The 16,009-nt window shown below is 40.7% G+C and overlaps 1 protein-coding gene across 6 annotated transcripts in view; it reads right to left on the bottom strand.

Moving 5' to 3' along the window:
• LOC135466070 (chromodomain-helicase-DNA-binding protein 8-like) overlaps window positions 1-16,009 on the bottom strand; it is a 51,651-nt gene that overhangs the window by 24,149 nt on the left and 11,493 nt on the right. For 4 of the 6 annotated variants that reach the window (XM_064743483.1, XM_064743484.1, XM_064743486.1 and 1 more), the window contains exons 3-16: window positions 12,208-13,406; window positions 11,918-12,032; window positions 11,601-11,753; window positions 6,063-6,137; window positions 4,797-4,864; window positions 4,307-4,424; window positions 3,660-3,887; window positions 3,206-3,336; window positions 2,810-2,998; window positions 2,235-2,289; window positions 1,849-2,025; window positions 1,175-1,336; window positions 484-564; window positions 63-222 (exon numbers count right to left, since the gene is read on the bottom strand). In XM_064743483.1, the coding sequence (XP_064599553.1) occupies window positions 63-222; window positions 484-564; window positions 1,175-1,336; window positions 1,849-2,025; window positions 2,235-2,289; window positions 2,810-2,998; window positions 3,206-3,336; window positions 3,660-3,887; window positions 4,307-4,424; window positions 4,797-4,864; window positions 6,063-6,137; window positions 11,601-11,753; window positions 11,918-12,032; window positions 12,208-13,406 (2,911 nt within the window). The remainder of the gene's footprint in view (window positions 1-62; window positions 223-483; window positions 565-1,174; window positions 1,337-1,848; window positions 2,026-2,234; window positions 2,290-2,809; window positions 2,999-3,205; window positions 3,337-3,659; window positions 3,888-4,306; window positions 4,425-4,796; window positions 4,865-6,062; window positions 6,138-11,600; window positions 11,754-11,917; window positions 12,033-12,207; window positions 13,407-16,009) is intronic. The other 2 variants (XM_064743485.1, XM_064743488.1) reach the window with 1 other exon arrangement.

The following is a 16,009-nucleotide window of genomic DNA, read 5'->3' as shown; positions in this document are numbered from 1 at the left end:
AAATGGCGCTTTAGATTAGGGAAGATTCTAAGTGTGAACAGGTTACAGAGTAAACAGGTTACCTTTGATTAAGTAGGGGTGGTTGCAGCACTTTCGTAGTTCCATCATGGTGTTCATCAGGTTAGGGACATTAGTAGATGACCCAGCTCCTTTGGCCAAGAAGGTGAAATTCCTCTCCAATATTGCACGATAATACTTCTTCTGAATGTTAGTCAGCTCCACCTGTCAAAAATCAAAGTCAAATAATTGGTAGTACTTCCATGAGTATTTACAACTCCTGCAACATGCCTTATACAAACCTTACAGTTGTAGCCGAGATGTAAATGTACCTGAACGCTGTGAACCAAAGAGTCAGCAGAAGAAAGTTTAAGGATATTTCCATTTGATCAGTAAAGACAAATAGGCCACCTATATAAATTACATCAAACATGTTCATTGGATTGTTTTTCACAGATATTTTGTTTACTATATCTCAATATCTACCTCAACTATTGTCTCTTCTTTAGGAGCTAAATTCTTTTCCACATCTTCTTTTAATCTTCTCAACATCATGGGCTTCAGAATCTGCAAAAACAGAAGTTTTTGTATTTATTTGAATTCATATTTGTACAACCACCCTAAATTTACTGTCACTCAGTCTACATGTGTTTATGAACGGTCAACAAACTGCAAATCAGCTTCAGTGCTCCTCAGTTTTGTGCTCCTCAAACAAACTGAATTTAGTTACTCCACACAACAAATCTCATTTCACCAGTTTTACATATCTGTAGAGCAATCACAGTAATTATTCACTTACTTATCTGTTTTAAATTAAATATCCACGGCTGAAATACCGACCGAGGTAAGGTTGGAATATCAACGTAATCAAACATGCCCAAATATTTATTTACTTTATGGCAGTTTAAGCCGTACTCCGGAATATTTCATACATCAGTGGCCACTATTAAGGTGGGAGAAAACCATGCAGAACTCTGTGGAAACCCAAGATTGTCCGTAGGTTGCGGCTAGACCTCCCCACATACAACCAGATAGTAAGCCAGCATGAACCGGAAGCGACTGCATTGATGAGAGGCTCCTGGGTCATAGCCCTGCATGACAATGTCAACCTCTAGGTCATGCAGGTCCCTCCCTGCAAACAAAACTGGTATGAGTAATTCATGAGGCTCTAACTTACAGCCTTGAGTTTGTCCACTTGAGACTCTGTCTTGAGATCACCAAACTCAGCCATGAAGGCCTGAGATGAGCTGAACGTTTTAGGCTCCAGGAAGTTGAGTAAACTGAACAACTCCTCCACGTTGTTCTGTAGTGGTGTCCCGGTCAGTAACACACGGTGTTCCTGAGAAGAGATGAAGCAATGTCGTCTCAGCAAAGCTCTGAAGTTTCTTACTTTACCATTATGCGATGACAGACACTTGTGTGCGAAGGTAAACAGAGTAAACCATCAACTTAGAATTACTAACGACTCTTTCCACATGTGACGTACACATCTGCAAGAGGTCTTCAACAAACATTACAATGAACAAATAGCTAAAACAAGCCATGTCAATGGCTTATTCTCACCACAACCCAATAAACAGGGGGTACCTGTTCTGGATCTCCATATACACTGTCACAAGTCTTTTTTGTCTTTCCTGTAGTCTGCCAATTAAATGTTCCGGTAAAATTACTTTAAAAAGAACTTGGATAGGTAATTTGAAATCAATACATGCAGTTCCTGTTGGTACAAAATCCCTTAGCACACTTCACAGCTCCAGTACAGGCAGCAATAATTAGAACTTGTACCTTTCTCTTAAGGTAGAATATTAACCACCTCCTCAACTCTCATCGCAATTAACCAGTTAAACTTACCACATTAAAGACCTTCAGCCTCTCAAGCAGTTGACAGTTGCGATTCTTCAGTCTGTGAGCTTCGTCAATGATCACTAGCCGCCAGTCAATCTGACTGAGGATGTCGTAATCAGCAATGATGATCTCGTACGTCGTGATTAACACATGGAACTTGTACAAGTCTGGGATTCGCCGACCCTGTCAGTTGACAAATTCTTATCTTAGCTATGTCCGGTGATGCCAGCATTTACTTATCCAGCTAACGATTACTGTTCAAGTAAGGAACATCATGAAGAAAGTAAGTTGACATTTAATCCAATACAAAAATACAGTGAAAATCTATATACAGTTTCTTTCAGTGAGATTTTCAGTTTTACAATTCTGAAAATGAAGAAAAAAAAGCTTACATTTTCATCTTTGTGGAACATTTCATACTCCTGGATCATAATACGACTTGGTGTACTGTGAATGAAAGAATAAAAAAAAAAAATGAACTAATCTGCTTGTAAACAAGTGAACATACAGCTTACGTCTATGCTATCAGACTTCATTTATTTCACTGTTCGAGAGTAGTGTTCAATGCTGTACAGAAGATTTTTCAAGCAGCCCTCAGGTTTAAGGGTTGAGGAAATTGGAGTGTCCAGATTAAACCACTGCTCTTTGGCTAGTACCTGACAAACTTCCTAACTTAAAGCCCGGGCTGAGCGAGCTAGAGAGGATTTAAACCAGAGACATTTTGTTTTAAGGGCTTTAATCTTATTATTACAGCCTCTTGTTCCCAGCTGAACCACACAAACATATCTGGAGTAAGTATATCGATGTCAGACTGGTGGATGGCATATAGAAAAAGGTTTAGATAATGGTTATTGAAGATGACACTACGCCCAGTGTAATTACAAAATCAGGATAGCCCTGTTATACACATATGTTCTTGCGTTAGCTGTGTGTCACCCTTTGATGAGGGTCTAATTTCTGTGCATACCTGCCATGGTAGGTAATGACATTCATGTCTGTCCACGTCTCATACTCCCTCTGCCAGTTAGCGATTGTGGACAGAGGAGCCACAACCAAGAAAGGTCCTTTAATCCCGTACAGAAATACCTCGTTGGAGAAGGTCAAGCTCTGAATGGTCTTCCCCAAACCCATCTCATCTGCCAGGATACAGTTCCTCCTGTGACAAAGACAATGCAAGGCTGGCTAAAAAAAAAATTCACTGTACTGGGAATAAGCAACATGTAAAAAATACTACGGAAACTGGTCTTTTTTCTCTTAAACTCTCTCACCCCCCCCCCCCCCCACCACCCACTCCCCCCAACCAAAATATATTAATTCTAGCCATGACAGCAGTAAAGCGCTGTTTGCAGAAGTGGGAACTCACATGTTGTACCAGCTGAAAGTCAACCAATTTAATCCTTCTAGCTGATATTCTCGCAGCGTGTTGTCATTTTTATATAATCGAGACTCTGACAGCTTTGTCCACTCGTCACCCTTCTTTGGCCTCTCTTTGTACTGTAAATAAACAAATAAAGGCTTAGACTTGCATGAAACACAGGACAAATGAAAACATCAATTACACAATAAGTATGATGAACTTTTCAATCCATGAACTATTATCTGACATGGAATATTTCTTACATTAGCTATTAACTATTCTTTAATGATATGACAGATAGAGCACAAAAGCAATCAAAACTCATCACAGCTCAAGTTAGAAAGATACATATCAATCCACCAATCAGGAAGAAATCATCTGATCAAAGACGTTGACTACAAAACCAGCGAAAGCTAGATTTGAACTCAACAGGCAATATATACAGGAATGTCTGCCTCACCTCTCTCTCTTCCTCAGGTGGTGGATCTTTTATCTTGTAGAACTGCTCCACTTTGTTGGGATCCACATCTTGTTGGAGCTCCCATGTGCTCTCATCATACGGCAAACTTCTCCATTTCACCAGGAAATGGGTGACGTCTTCTTCAGAAACTGGGTCAGTTGTCACGGATACATCCAGTACTCTGTCTACCTCCACATAATCTGGATTGAAGAGTTCCTCATCGTCTATCTGCTTAAGCAACAGAAAAATTATGCCATTAAAACACTTATCTTTGTCTTTTCTCCCTGCTCAACACTGCATGCTTTCCCTCAATCAGCTGCCGCAGTTATGCAAGTAAGGAATATGAAAACACACATTTCTACAACTTACAAACATTTGTATAGTAAAATACATTCCCAAGTAGTTCAAGAAAGCATTAAATACTTAAGCAAAGTTGTAAGGGATAGCGGGTTTACAATGTAACACAGGTACAGGACAAACAACCTTGAAAAAAAAAAAGGTCAAGGTGAAAAAACCCCTAACTTCAACATAACTTGGCACGTGTCAAACAACTTTTATGAAATCTTTTTATTCATAGAGACAAATATGAAGGACCATTAACCAGTATGAACTGTCCATTAGTTATATAAAGGCCTGTCAGTTCGTACCTCTGCAAAGTAGTTGTTTTGAGCCAGGCGCTTCATCTTGTAGCGTTTTATCTTCATCTGTATTCGTTTGTCTCTTTCCAGTTCTTTAACAGTCCTCCACTCACAGTGCAAGTAGGAGCTACAAAACACACCATTGTTACTGCAGCTAACATGTAACTATACACTACTTTGTAATAAAATAACACTACTGAATCAGGACATGTGATATCAGAAGATATGTACATTAAATAACTCGAGAGACTACATATATAAATGTAGCAACAAACTTTAAGGATAAAACAAAACAAAAAGATAACCTAATTATTATTAACCAATAAATTGTACAGTATTCACACATGGTTCGAGTTCTATGGAGCTGCTATGACCACATGTCCCCTTGTCACGATGGTTCTAATTAAAAGTACACCAATCCTTCCTAACTAAATCATGTCATACTCGCTCATTATTTACAGATCATAATTATTACATAGCACACATTTTTTGGACTCACAAATTTTTGTATTTGACATAAAACTCTTCTTCCTCCTCCTCCTCTTCTTCTTCATTAGCCTCAACCTCCTGTACAACAACAACACGGACGACATGCGATGAAACAAAACACAGTAATTATGATAGGTCTCCATTTGTAATCATGACCTCATTCAGGGCATTTCTGAAGCCATTAAAAGCATGCCTAAACTATTCATCTAGATCAATGCATGGGAATGCTGTTTGCAGGGGGTAATCATAATGAATGTCTGTTTTAAGCATAACCCTGTGTTTTTCAGAATAAAGAGTGCATGGGGCAATCATAACGGGTGAGTGAGTGAGTGCTTGGGGTTTAACGTCATACTTAATTATTTAGTCATATGACGACGAAGGAATCCTAAGAGTGCATGTATTGTGCCTCCTTGTTGCAGGACGGATTCCCAACACTCTTATCTAGAGCCACTTCTCTGAGAAGCCCTACCGAAAGCCCTAGCCATTATACTGATGCTATCGGGGCCGGTCAATCATAATAGGTGTCCGTTTTTAAGTTACATGTAATCATAATGGGAGCCTGTTTTTAAAGTAATCCTGTGTATCGGAGAAAAAACAGTGCACAGGCTAATTATAATGGGTGTGCACTTTTTTATTGTAAACCCGTTTATCTGGGAATAAACAGTTCACAAGCTAATCATAATGGATGTCCGTTTTTAATGTAACCCTATTTATCTGAGAATAAACAGTTCACAAGCTAATTGTAATGGGTGTCGGTTTTTAATAAACACTGTAAGCCTGTATGTAGGCAACAGTACACAAGGTAATTATATGAAGTTTCCATTTCGAATATAACCTTATGTATAGGAGAATGAACAGTGCACAAGGCAATCATAATGGGTGTCTACTTGGAATGTGTGTATGGAAGTCTACACAGTGACATGTGAGGAGTGGTGTTGATCTGACCTCAATAGACACCCTGATCGCATCAAGGTGTTAGGAATGCCAGGCTGCACACAAACCAAAACCCTTCATAAACAGTCAATATTGACAAATCACGCCCTACGCCTGGCCAGCCAACCTCAGCTCATTGGTCAGTGCATACTGCTGCTTCAGCTAGGTGATGTGGCCAGCCTGCTTCTGTGATACAGAGTCAGCTGGGCATTCTTATTATAGGTGAGTTTACAATCTCACTGAATCTAAAAGTTGACTACAAAAATCCCTTCAGTGTTAGACAGAGTGGTCCAAGTGTTCGGAATACTATTTAACTTTTAAGAACTGATACTGTCACACTTACATCTTTGTCTCGCCTCCGCATTCTCATGCCAAGGATTTTCTCAACAACAACAGCATCTTCCTCGTTCGGGTTATCCTGATCACAGAAAGCCAAAATGTTCATTTCTCTATGAATTATCACATCAACAAGTTACAAGTTACACTACTTATACAGGATTTGAAACATTGGAGATTCCATTTCATAAACTTTCAAAAATATTCTACAACAATTCAAAAGGTAGAGATTTAACAACAAAATCTGACATCACTGTAAGATACAGTGAAAAAGACAAAATTGCATACATGTATATATTAAGTCATATCATTAATTATATCAGTAAGTCTCATAAAAAAAAAAAACATACTCGTTAATGCATACATAAATATAGCCAAGAGTAAATTAAAGAATCAACAAAACAAACAGCAACAGCACTTTTAATTTATTTATTTATCTGATTGATGTTTTACGCCGTACTCAAGAATATTTCACTTATACGACGGTGGCCAGCATTATGGGGGGTGGAAACCGGGCAAAGCCCAGGGGAAACCCACGACCATCCGCAGGCTGCTAGCAGACCTTCCCACTTACGGCTGGAGAGGAAGCCACAGCACTTTTAAGATATTTCTATTGAGATTCTGGCATTTGATAGGAAGGTATGTCCGATAACCTGACAAACCGCCTGAGCTCAGTTGTTCGAAAGCGTATTAGCTAATACTGGTAATTCAGCCATATTTTATATTTAGCATTTTAGCCAAATTCAGCAACCAATACAGTTGTCCAAAGTCAAAATATAACAGTAGCAGATTTAGTTCATATCTAATATAAAGTTATGCAATTATTTTTGGGCTCAGCATAAAATTAAAATTGAAGTTTAATCTGCGGTTAAGTCTTCAAACAGTTTCGAACAACCGGGCCCTGAGGTAAGGCTGTGGGCAAGACAGTGGCAGCTGTATTTGCTGCCTCACTAGAAAACAGGGACAGCTGTCATGAAACTTGTTTGATGGCTAATGAACTTGTCCAAGGAAGAGGTCTCTGCCAGCCAGAGCCCTTCATTACTTATGGTAGATAAATGAAGACATGTTTTATCACAGTTATATATACATAAAGGTGTTTTAACCCCTCCACCCACACATATCTAACAACTATCGATCTGGTTACTACATTCATGCAACACCATTTTACGTTTCAAAAAATAAAGAAAGACAAATTATTTTTCTTTGCAAAACAGGAACTACTTTTTGTAATTTCACATCATTTGAGTGCTGAGGTTATTTTTCATCATTAAACATGCATGAACAAAGAGGACATGGAAAATTGTACAACAGCAAATCCCATCACCCAGTGGATTTTACATTAATAAAGAACAAGGGTACAACAAAGATGTTAGATTTACAACATAAATTTCACATTGACCAGATGGTGACCTGTGATTAATGATGGTAAGTCCTTTATTACGCGTCTTCTTTTAAATACCTGTGAGTTCTGTATACAAAGGGTACTTAACCCTGCGAGTCACCACTGAAATCAACTGGCGGATGAATACTCTAATTCTTTCAAACAACGCTAATTCCTCTGTCACATCATATGATCCCATTCTTATTACGAAATTAAAGGTTTTTTTAATTGTTTTACTTCTATTTGTGTCTTAACTCATTTTTATTACAGAAATTTTCTACAACCTCAAGAATAGGGCGTAGAATTTGCTTTATAGTGCTACCTCCATAACAGAAGGTTAGACAATAAACCTCTCAAAAGTGTTTGGAAAATGTACCCTTCTTATTTAAGGTGGGACACGGCCCCTCTGAATGTCAATTTTCACGTCATCTAACGATTTTCCAATTTGTGTTTCAAACGACAGCATATTTATCAAAAAACACGCCATTTAAATTTTTAATGCCCTACACGACTGTTTTTTGAAGAAATAAAGATGTTTTGATGTAGTGGCTTCCGATAAGGTCAAACATTTTGACGGTTTGACGGTAACAATCACTTGGTTTTTGTCTTCAAATTTGCCTCGCGTGTCCCTAGTGTTGTTGTTGTAATAGGACATGTTATATATCGTTCAAAAGGCCGCTCAATGCTGAGTCTCGCCATATAATCTATATAAGGAAATTCCCGGTACTTTTCGTTCAGTGTCCGGTGTAGAATTCCTGGAATTTCAACGAAAATTTCCATATAAGGTAAGAACAGCGACATATGAAGGGTATACCGGCTTCCGATTGGTCTATATTCGTCTCGTTCATCTCCGTTTACTTCCGCACATGCGCAGTGTCTACATCCAATATGGCAGACCAAATTTGAGTTGATCGGGAAAAAGCCTAGTCATTTGGTGTTCATTTTCGTTTTTTAAGTGTGTCAAGCGGCAAAATGGTTCGACAAAAGGTCAAAACAAAGGAAATGTTCGGATCTCGAAAGCGGGGGCGCAAAATGCGCGGGCGAGCTGGTGGAAGGCCGAAAAAACACGCCTTGTCGATCGCCAAAGTTGCTTCCGGGTTAAACTCGGACTTGGTGAATAGAACCGAAAGCGATTACAATTCTACCTCAGAAAATGGAATATCGTTAGCCAAAACGGCAAGTCAGTCAAAATTTGATATATTTCATGGGAACTTGGAAAGTGGGCCCAACTCGGACAGAGAAAATTCGCCGACTGAAGTTGCCAAAAAAGTTGAAATAAACAAATTGAATGGCTACAGACTGGTAAATACTGACTTCTTAGCACAGATTGTTAACAGTGTGTGTTGCAAGGTTTGTGGATCCGCAAATATAAAATTATTTCAAATAAATGACTCAACAAACTGCAAATTTGGCGGTGGTCAGGGTTTGAATTTTAAGTTTGAAATATTTTGCAGAGACTGTGAAGATGTTATTTTTCATGGCTACACATCTGAAAAGGGGATGGAATCTGGCAATGAGATGTCTAATTTTGTGAACAAACGTTTTGTAGCAGCGTGCAAAAATACTGGCATAGGATATAACAAGATTTGTGAATTTTTTGCTGACATGAATTTGCCTCAGCCTATGCACATCAAGACCTGGCAAAAGATTGACAGGTTAGTTCATGATGTTTCAATTGAAGCAGCAAAGGAAAACATGCATGCAGCTGCCGAGGCACTAAAACGTGATTCAGATGAGGCAGTAAATGGACTGGTTCCACGTGTAGTCAGCTATGATGGCTCGTGGCAGAAACGTGGACATAGCTCCCATTATGGGTTAGGCTGTGTCATAGATGTGGATTCAGGTGTCGTGCTGGACACTCACGTATGTTCTAATTACTGTCATGGCTGTGCCACTGTTGGAAAAACTAAGAAAGGTGTAGATTTAGTGAAGTGGAAACAAACACACTCCTGTCAGAAAAATTTCCATGGATCAGCAAATGCTATGGAAGTTGAATGTGCTGATATTATTTTTAAGCGATCTACAGACAAAGGACTCATGTACAACCAGGTCCTTACAGACGGAGATTCCAAAGCATATGATCATGTCCGTAATCTTAAGTTGTATGGTGACAACGACATTCAGAAAGAAGAATGTGTAAATCACGTTGCCAAGCGCATGTATACTGCTCTTGACAAATTGAAACAACGAAGTAAGGCGAGAGGGGAAAGTTTAAACAGAAAATTGACTAAGTTTGCCATGAAGAAATGTAGCAGCACATATGCCAGTAACTTGAAAAGTGGTGCTCCAGATGTGCAGACTATGAAAAACAATGTTTTTGCAGGGTATTTCCACATGCTATCAACTGACAGCAAACCCCATCACAAATTTTGCCCAAAAGGTCCCAAGTCTTGGTGCCACTATAACCGTGCAGTAGCAACAGGACAGGCAGTGCGAAAACATACCCCAGCTTTTTCTGTTGATGTGGGTGAAATTATTTTACCAGTGTACAAAAGACTGACAGATGAACATCTGTTAGCTAGATGTTCCAGAATGAAAACTCAGAACGCAAATGAGTGTTTCAATGGTACTGTTTGGCAAAGATGTCCTAAAGTGGACAGTTCTTCGAAGATGAAGGTCGAAACAGCCGTAGCATTGGCCGTCCTTCACTTTAACAGTGGTCCAGAAGGATTTGAGTCAGTTCTGAACAAATTAAAACTAGTGACTGGGGAACACACTGCAAAACAAATGCAAAGGAAAAAACGAAAGCGACTATCTAAAGCTAGTTATGCAGGTGCTGAGCCACGGCGTCTACTGCGGAAACGTCGTAAGCTTGATAAGGCGAAAGAGACTGACCAATTGGAAGCTGTTGAGGGCCCAACATATGCAGCAGGGTCTTTCTAAAATATAAACTGATAGGAACCAGGGCTAACACTATTTTGAAGTCTAAGAGAGGCAAGTTTCTGGTTTTAACGCTTTGTTTACATTGTAAACATACTGTAATATAAAACCAATGGTTTTAAATGCAAAAATCTAAGAACGTGTTTTTTGGTTATATTCACGTCTTAGGAAAACTAATAAAACTGAACTACTTGTCCGAATTGGCTGAAATTTTGAGTGAAAGTTCCTGATACTGTTCTACAGGGGGTAAGATAGTTTAAAAGGACCTAGATGAAAAACTTTCGGCTGTAGATGCTAAGAGTTATCACTTGTCCTGGACAATTATTAAATTCTTTTTCGGAAATATTCCTAAATCCTACTAAATGCAACAATTCTCATCTAATTTTGGTTTTACCCCCTGGGCAATGTATTGCTCTTTCAATTTTTGTCATATTTTGGTTGATTTGAGGTAACACAGCTATTTAATAGATTTCCTCCCAACGTATGTAGATTTTCATAGAAAATCCAAGATGGCCGCCGTTTCCATGGTAACCGCTATATATCTGGATGTAATTTTGTGTATTTTAGGTATTTATCCTAGGCCCATGTAATACATACCAGTAAGACTTTCCTACCTTAATTTTAAAATCAGAGGGTAGTGTCCCACCTTAAAGACTGATAAAGTATTTATAATGGAGACAAATTTATGGAATTACTGTATCATACAAACAGCTGAACAAAAACCTAACTGGTAATGATCCTAAATTAAGTTTACACTCAATGGAAATATGCTATTGTTACACTGTATTGACAGAACACAAAACAAAAAAGTACTATAGGACAAATGCATTTTGGATGTTAGTTCTTGCCAAACTTGCTGGAATGAAAAGTACTGACATCTCCAATTACTTAAACGACTTCTATTCATTTTCTACAACTTTCACCACTTCTTCATATCTATTTAATTAAAACATCACTGTCGAAATCCAAATTACCAAAATAAATGAATTCTAGTTCAAACTCAAATACTATAATACCAATGAAGAAAAGTCTAATACAAATCCAGAAGTTTACTCATAAAATAGGTTGTGAAGAGGGATTGGGATCTAACATGTATTTGAATTAAAAAAGTGATTCCACTGAAGCATCACATTATCATTCACACAGATGACAGCCTCTCAGGAAGTTATAATGAAACCTAGATTCTTTTTCTTTCCTGATAGCTGTGGTGAAAGTTGCTGTGTATACAGTATGCTCCAAAATGCAGTTGTCTGGCTAAGTTAGTAACATGCCACATGCACATACCACAAAGAACTGTACCGATCTCATGGCTGCAGGTCCGTCATTATTCATCACATCCACATCTCCTGGCCCCTCCTCTTCCTCGGACAGGTTCAGTTCCAGTTCATCTAGGTACTTCTTACGCTTTGTGCCTGTGTTCCTGGCTGAGCGCCGTTTCTGTGGGGTACACGCAAGTAAGTAGAGTGTGCAACCAAAATTCCTTTATCACTTTTGTACCATTTTAGTTTTCCGGGAAAATCTAAATGAAATTTTATAACTGTAGTATGTGATTCCCTGTTCATAAGCAGACTTGAGCAGTTACTAATATAGTCTCCATTTACCTGAATGCCAGAGTCCTCTTCGTTCTGTGGTGATGGGGGAGGGGTCACATCCAGGTCAGATACATCAGAACCTCCACCTTTCTTTTTCTTCTTCTTCAGGAAAGTAGCAGGTGGCCTGAAAAATTTGAGCAAACGGTTAAACTTTTCTCATAGTTAACTTTGTTGTCTTCACTCATACCATACTTAATCTACACTCTGCATTCCAAAACAAACTACAGCACAATAATGCTCATTGTATTCCAGTTTTGAACCAAAAAACAAACAACTTCTACTAAGGTATATTCACTTACTTTTTCTTGCTTGGCCTGGCTTTTGGCGTTTTGGGCTTCTTCTCTTTCTTTTCTTTCTTCTCCTTTGGCACACCTTCTTTCTTGGCCTTTTTCTTTTTGGGTAAAGGTTTCTTAGCGTCTGTGTCTGCCTCCACCTCAAGTCCAGGTTCAGGCTCGGGCTCCAGGACATCCGCACTGCTGATGTCCGTGATGTTGATTGTGTCTGTCTCGTCCAGCGTACTGTCTGCAATCTCACTGACCAGGGTTGGGATGCTGTTAGGAGCAACAACAGGTGCACTGGATTCCTCGGTGTTTGTAGCTTGAGCCTTAGCTATAGCCTCTGCCACTATCTGATCTGCCTTCTCCTGATCCTTTACCTTCTTCTTGCGCGGCCCCTTGGGGCTCTTTGCTTTTGGGGTTTTGGGCAATGGCTCTCCATCAGGTCCGAGTTCCACCTTCTTTTTGGTCCGCTTTTTCTTCTTCTTCTCTGGTGAGACTTCAGCACTCTTCACGGGACTAGGGTCAGAGGTGACATTGATCAGCTGGTCATCGCTGAGATTCAGGTTGGGTGCAGGAAGGTCTTCCTCTGGAGGCGCCTGCTGATGAGCATGCAGTTGAGGGTGGAATGGCAACCCCGGCATGTCCTGCAGGGACTGCATCTGAGACATCTGCATCGGCATAGCAGGAGAAGTGTGCATGGCAGGAGAAGTGTGCAGAGGAGAGCTCTGCAAGGGAGACGATTGCAGCACGGGTTGCTGTCCAGACAGGGGAAGCTCTATGGCAGTGGGTTCAGGTTTGGGCGCCGTGGGTGTGCTGGCAGCCAGGGCCAGGCTGGGGGACCGCTGCTCCGCTGCTGGAGGAGCGGGCGGGGCAGCAGGTGCCTGGTTGATCTGCGTGAATGGAGCAGGGGAGGAGGCCATGTGGTGTTGTTGGTCTGTGAGCTGGACCAAACTGGCCATGGGACTGGACAGGTTGCTGAGGGAGCCGAGGCCACCCCCGCCTGACTGCTGGGGCTGGAGGATCCCTGAAGGAGGTCCCGCTCCAGCCGCTGACTGAGGTAGAGGTTGTGAGGTAGGCACTTGAGGGGGGTGTGTCATGCTGGGCTGCTGTGGAGGCGCTGTGATCTGGCTGTGGGGCAGCGTCTGGGGCTGATGATGTGGGGAGGGTGATGAGGTGAGAGTTGTTATGGGAACCTGGGAGGCCATGGTCTGGAGTGTGGACTGAAAGAAGAAAACAAGTCACTGTGAGCTACGACAGCATTTTGCTTAGTTGCTAAATCTCTGATATTTCAATGCTAATTTAACATAGCTGAATCTGCGGTAGGAAAGAGTGAGGTGGAAAGTCAACAAGAAACCAAGACTGACTGATTGTTTTGTAACGCCATGCTCAAAAAATTTTCACTTGTAAGATGGCACTCAGTTCATGGGGGGAGAAAATTAAAGTACGACATTAACAATAAAATCACCATGCACTGGTAGGTTAATGGCAAACTTTCCCCATATATGACAAACATACTGGTGAAAGTCAAGTCCTCTTTAATGAAAGTTATACTATACAAACCATTTTACATTGTCAACAAGGCTTCATAAACTGAGAATCTACATATTTCCTGTCTAATGAGGGCTTTGAACCTGCACCTTATGTGGCCTGGAGATAACAGTGTAATAACTTTTCCCACTCAGTCATGGGCAGCTCCCAAACAAAGCTGTGAAACAGGAAACGTGGGCAAGATATTTATTTCATTTCATTGCAGTTTTACGCCGTACTCAAGAATATTTCATTAATACGACAACGCCCAGCATTGTGATGGGAGGAAACGGGCAGAGTCCTTGGAAACCCACAACCATAAACAGGTTGCTGCCAGACCCACATACTGGTTTCCCACAAAGCCAGCAAAGAGCTGAACTTGAACTCATAATGATAATACTCTCAAATCCCTCAAATCTTTATACCCATTTAATTATAAGTAGCAGCATTGTTTACAATTCACTTATTCGACAGGCGGGACAATCCCTCTTGAGCCTCTCGCCTAACTGGAGGGGTGCTGATGGCTGATCATTCAGCGAAAAGTAGGTCACGGCAGATTTGGGTCAGCACTAGCCAGGATGGTCTAAGGCTGAAGAGCTCAGAGGGCTGGCTGCCTCATCAGTTCAAGGTGGGCAACACACAAGGAGAGAGAGTGCTGCTCTGGGTTATGCTAGGCTGATCACAGCCCCCTGATTAATGGCAGGAACAACAATAGCTCTTTGGCAGTGGGACAGACCACAAATCAGCACAGGGGGCCCTCACATGCTGTACCTACACCCCTCTATAGGTGTCCCACCATGAGCATCACCTACAGGGTATGAATGACCATTTTCTGGGGTAATCCATAATGGTCTCCTGCTACTTACATAAGGTAACCCACAGCGAGTTACGCAGGATAGATATTACAGATACGTCCATGGTGACCCACTGTCATTCCCCGCAAAACATAATTTGGCGTAACCTCTGGGCGAACTCGCTGAGCCATTCTCTATTCATTCACAATCTGACTTTTCTTGACACAACCGATAACCAGGTCTGACATGCTTCTGAACATGCGCAAAGTTCTCTCTCCCTCTCTTTCTTTCTCTATTCTAGTTCTACCTGTAGGCTATTCCACTCCATGTATACAAAATGGTATGTGTTTTGATTGGTGTTTTAATCTGTACTCGCGTATATTAAAACTGCCCAAAGATCACACATGTACATCTGTATGTGCTAGATACATATATGGTTTGCAAAACACATTTCAGCATAAAGTGACAACATACTTCACCACACATCATGTTTATCAACATGCTCTTCAGACATTTCTTCCTCTTAAGAGAGAGTACGTTTGGCAATCTAGTAGGAATGTTTTCACCCCCACTGAATCCTATAGCCAGAAGTGTAGGCTATAGATTATACAACACTCCAGTTTACACCCACTATCAACCATCAGTAAAATAAAAATCTCAAACATTGTTTTAAGCTTTTAGTCAATCATGGTTTATTATCTTTGAATCACATTTCAGGGAGGGAGAGAGGAAGTAAAACTCATTTTCTTTACCTTCACCAAGAAACAAGTGCAAACTCACATCATAGCCACCAAATGTGACCAGCCACCATTGAAATGCCACCAAAAGGCGTTTTCAGGCCTTAGCTAAGCGAATGACCCTTGTTCAGTTACAGGAATATCAAAAATCTGGTCCATGTGAAAAGGTAGGTTGTCAAAAATTGTACTGACCAACCAAGTGCTACATGACATTGACTTTTTGCAGAATGTCACAGGTCTTGAGGATGCTACACACTGAATACTGTCAAAGTACTGTGTCAGCTCTAGTTCAGTAAGAAAACCATATCAGTGCAAGGTGATTCTGTAAGACAGCTTTTGTCCATGTGAGGAAGCACTGGTACGTTCTTCTCTCAAACACAGCCAAGTGACAAACAATCAATATCAACAAAAGACAGCATCACCGAGTCTGTCGATCAATGGGCAGAAAGCTAATGATCCAGGCTGGCATGGCCAGTACAGTGCAGCTTGCCAGCTCACCGCAGTACCCCACCACCTCACCACGCCACAATACCGCCGTCACATGCACGAGATACATGTACATGTGTATTTCAGGCAGCTATTCAGCATCTGACAACATGGCAGGTTGCAAAGTAAAGAGATAGCTGATCCAAATGTGTCTGATCTTTTCTTGATACATGTACAGTTGCACACCCTTCTTTTCACATGTGTCACAGTATGATCAGACCATGCAACAGCCCACGCAATCACTTTCATTGTTGATTCAATCCAAGCTCAAAGTCATGC

This window comes from Liolophura sinensis, chromosome 5, assembly GCF_032854445.1.
Source record: "Liolophura sinensis isolate JHLJ2023 chromosome 5, CUHK_Ljap_v2, whole genome shotgun sequence".
Lineage (NCBI taxonomy): Eukaryota > Metazoa > Mollusca > Polyplacophora > Chitonida > Chitonidae > Liolophura > Liolophura sinensis.
Note: the sequence above shows the minus strand (reverse complement) of the source record. Positions and strands in the feature narration are given on the sequence as shown.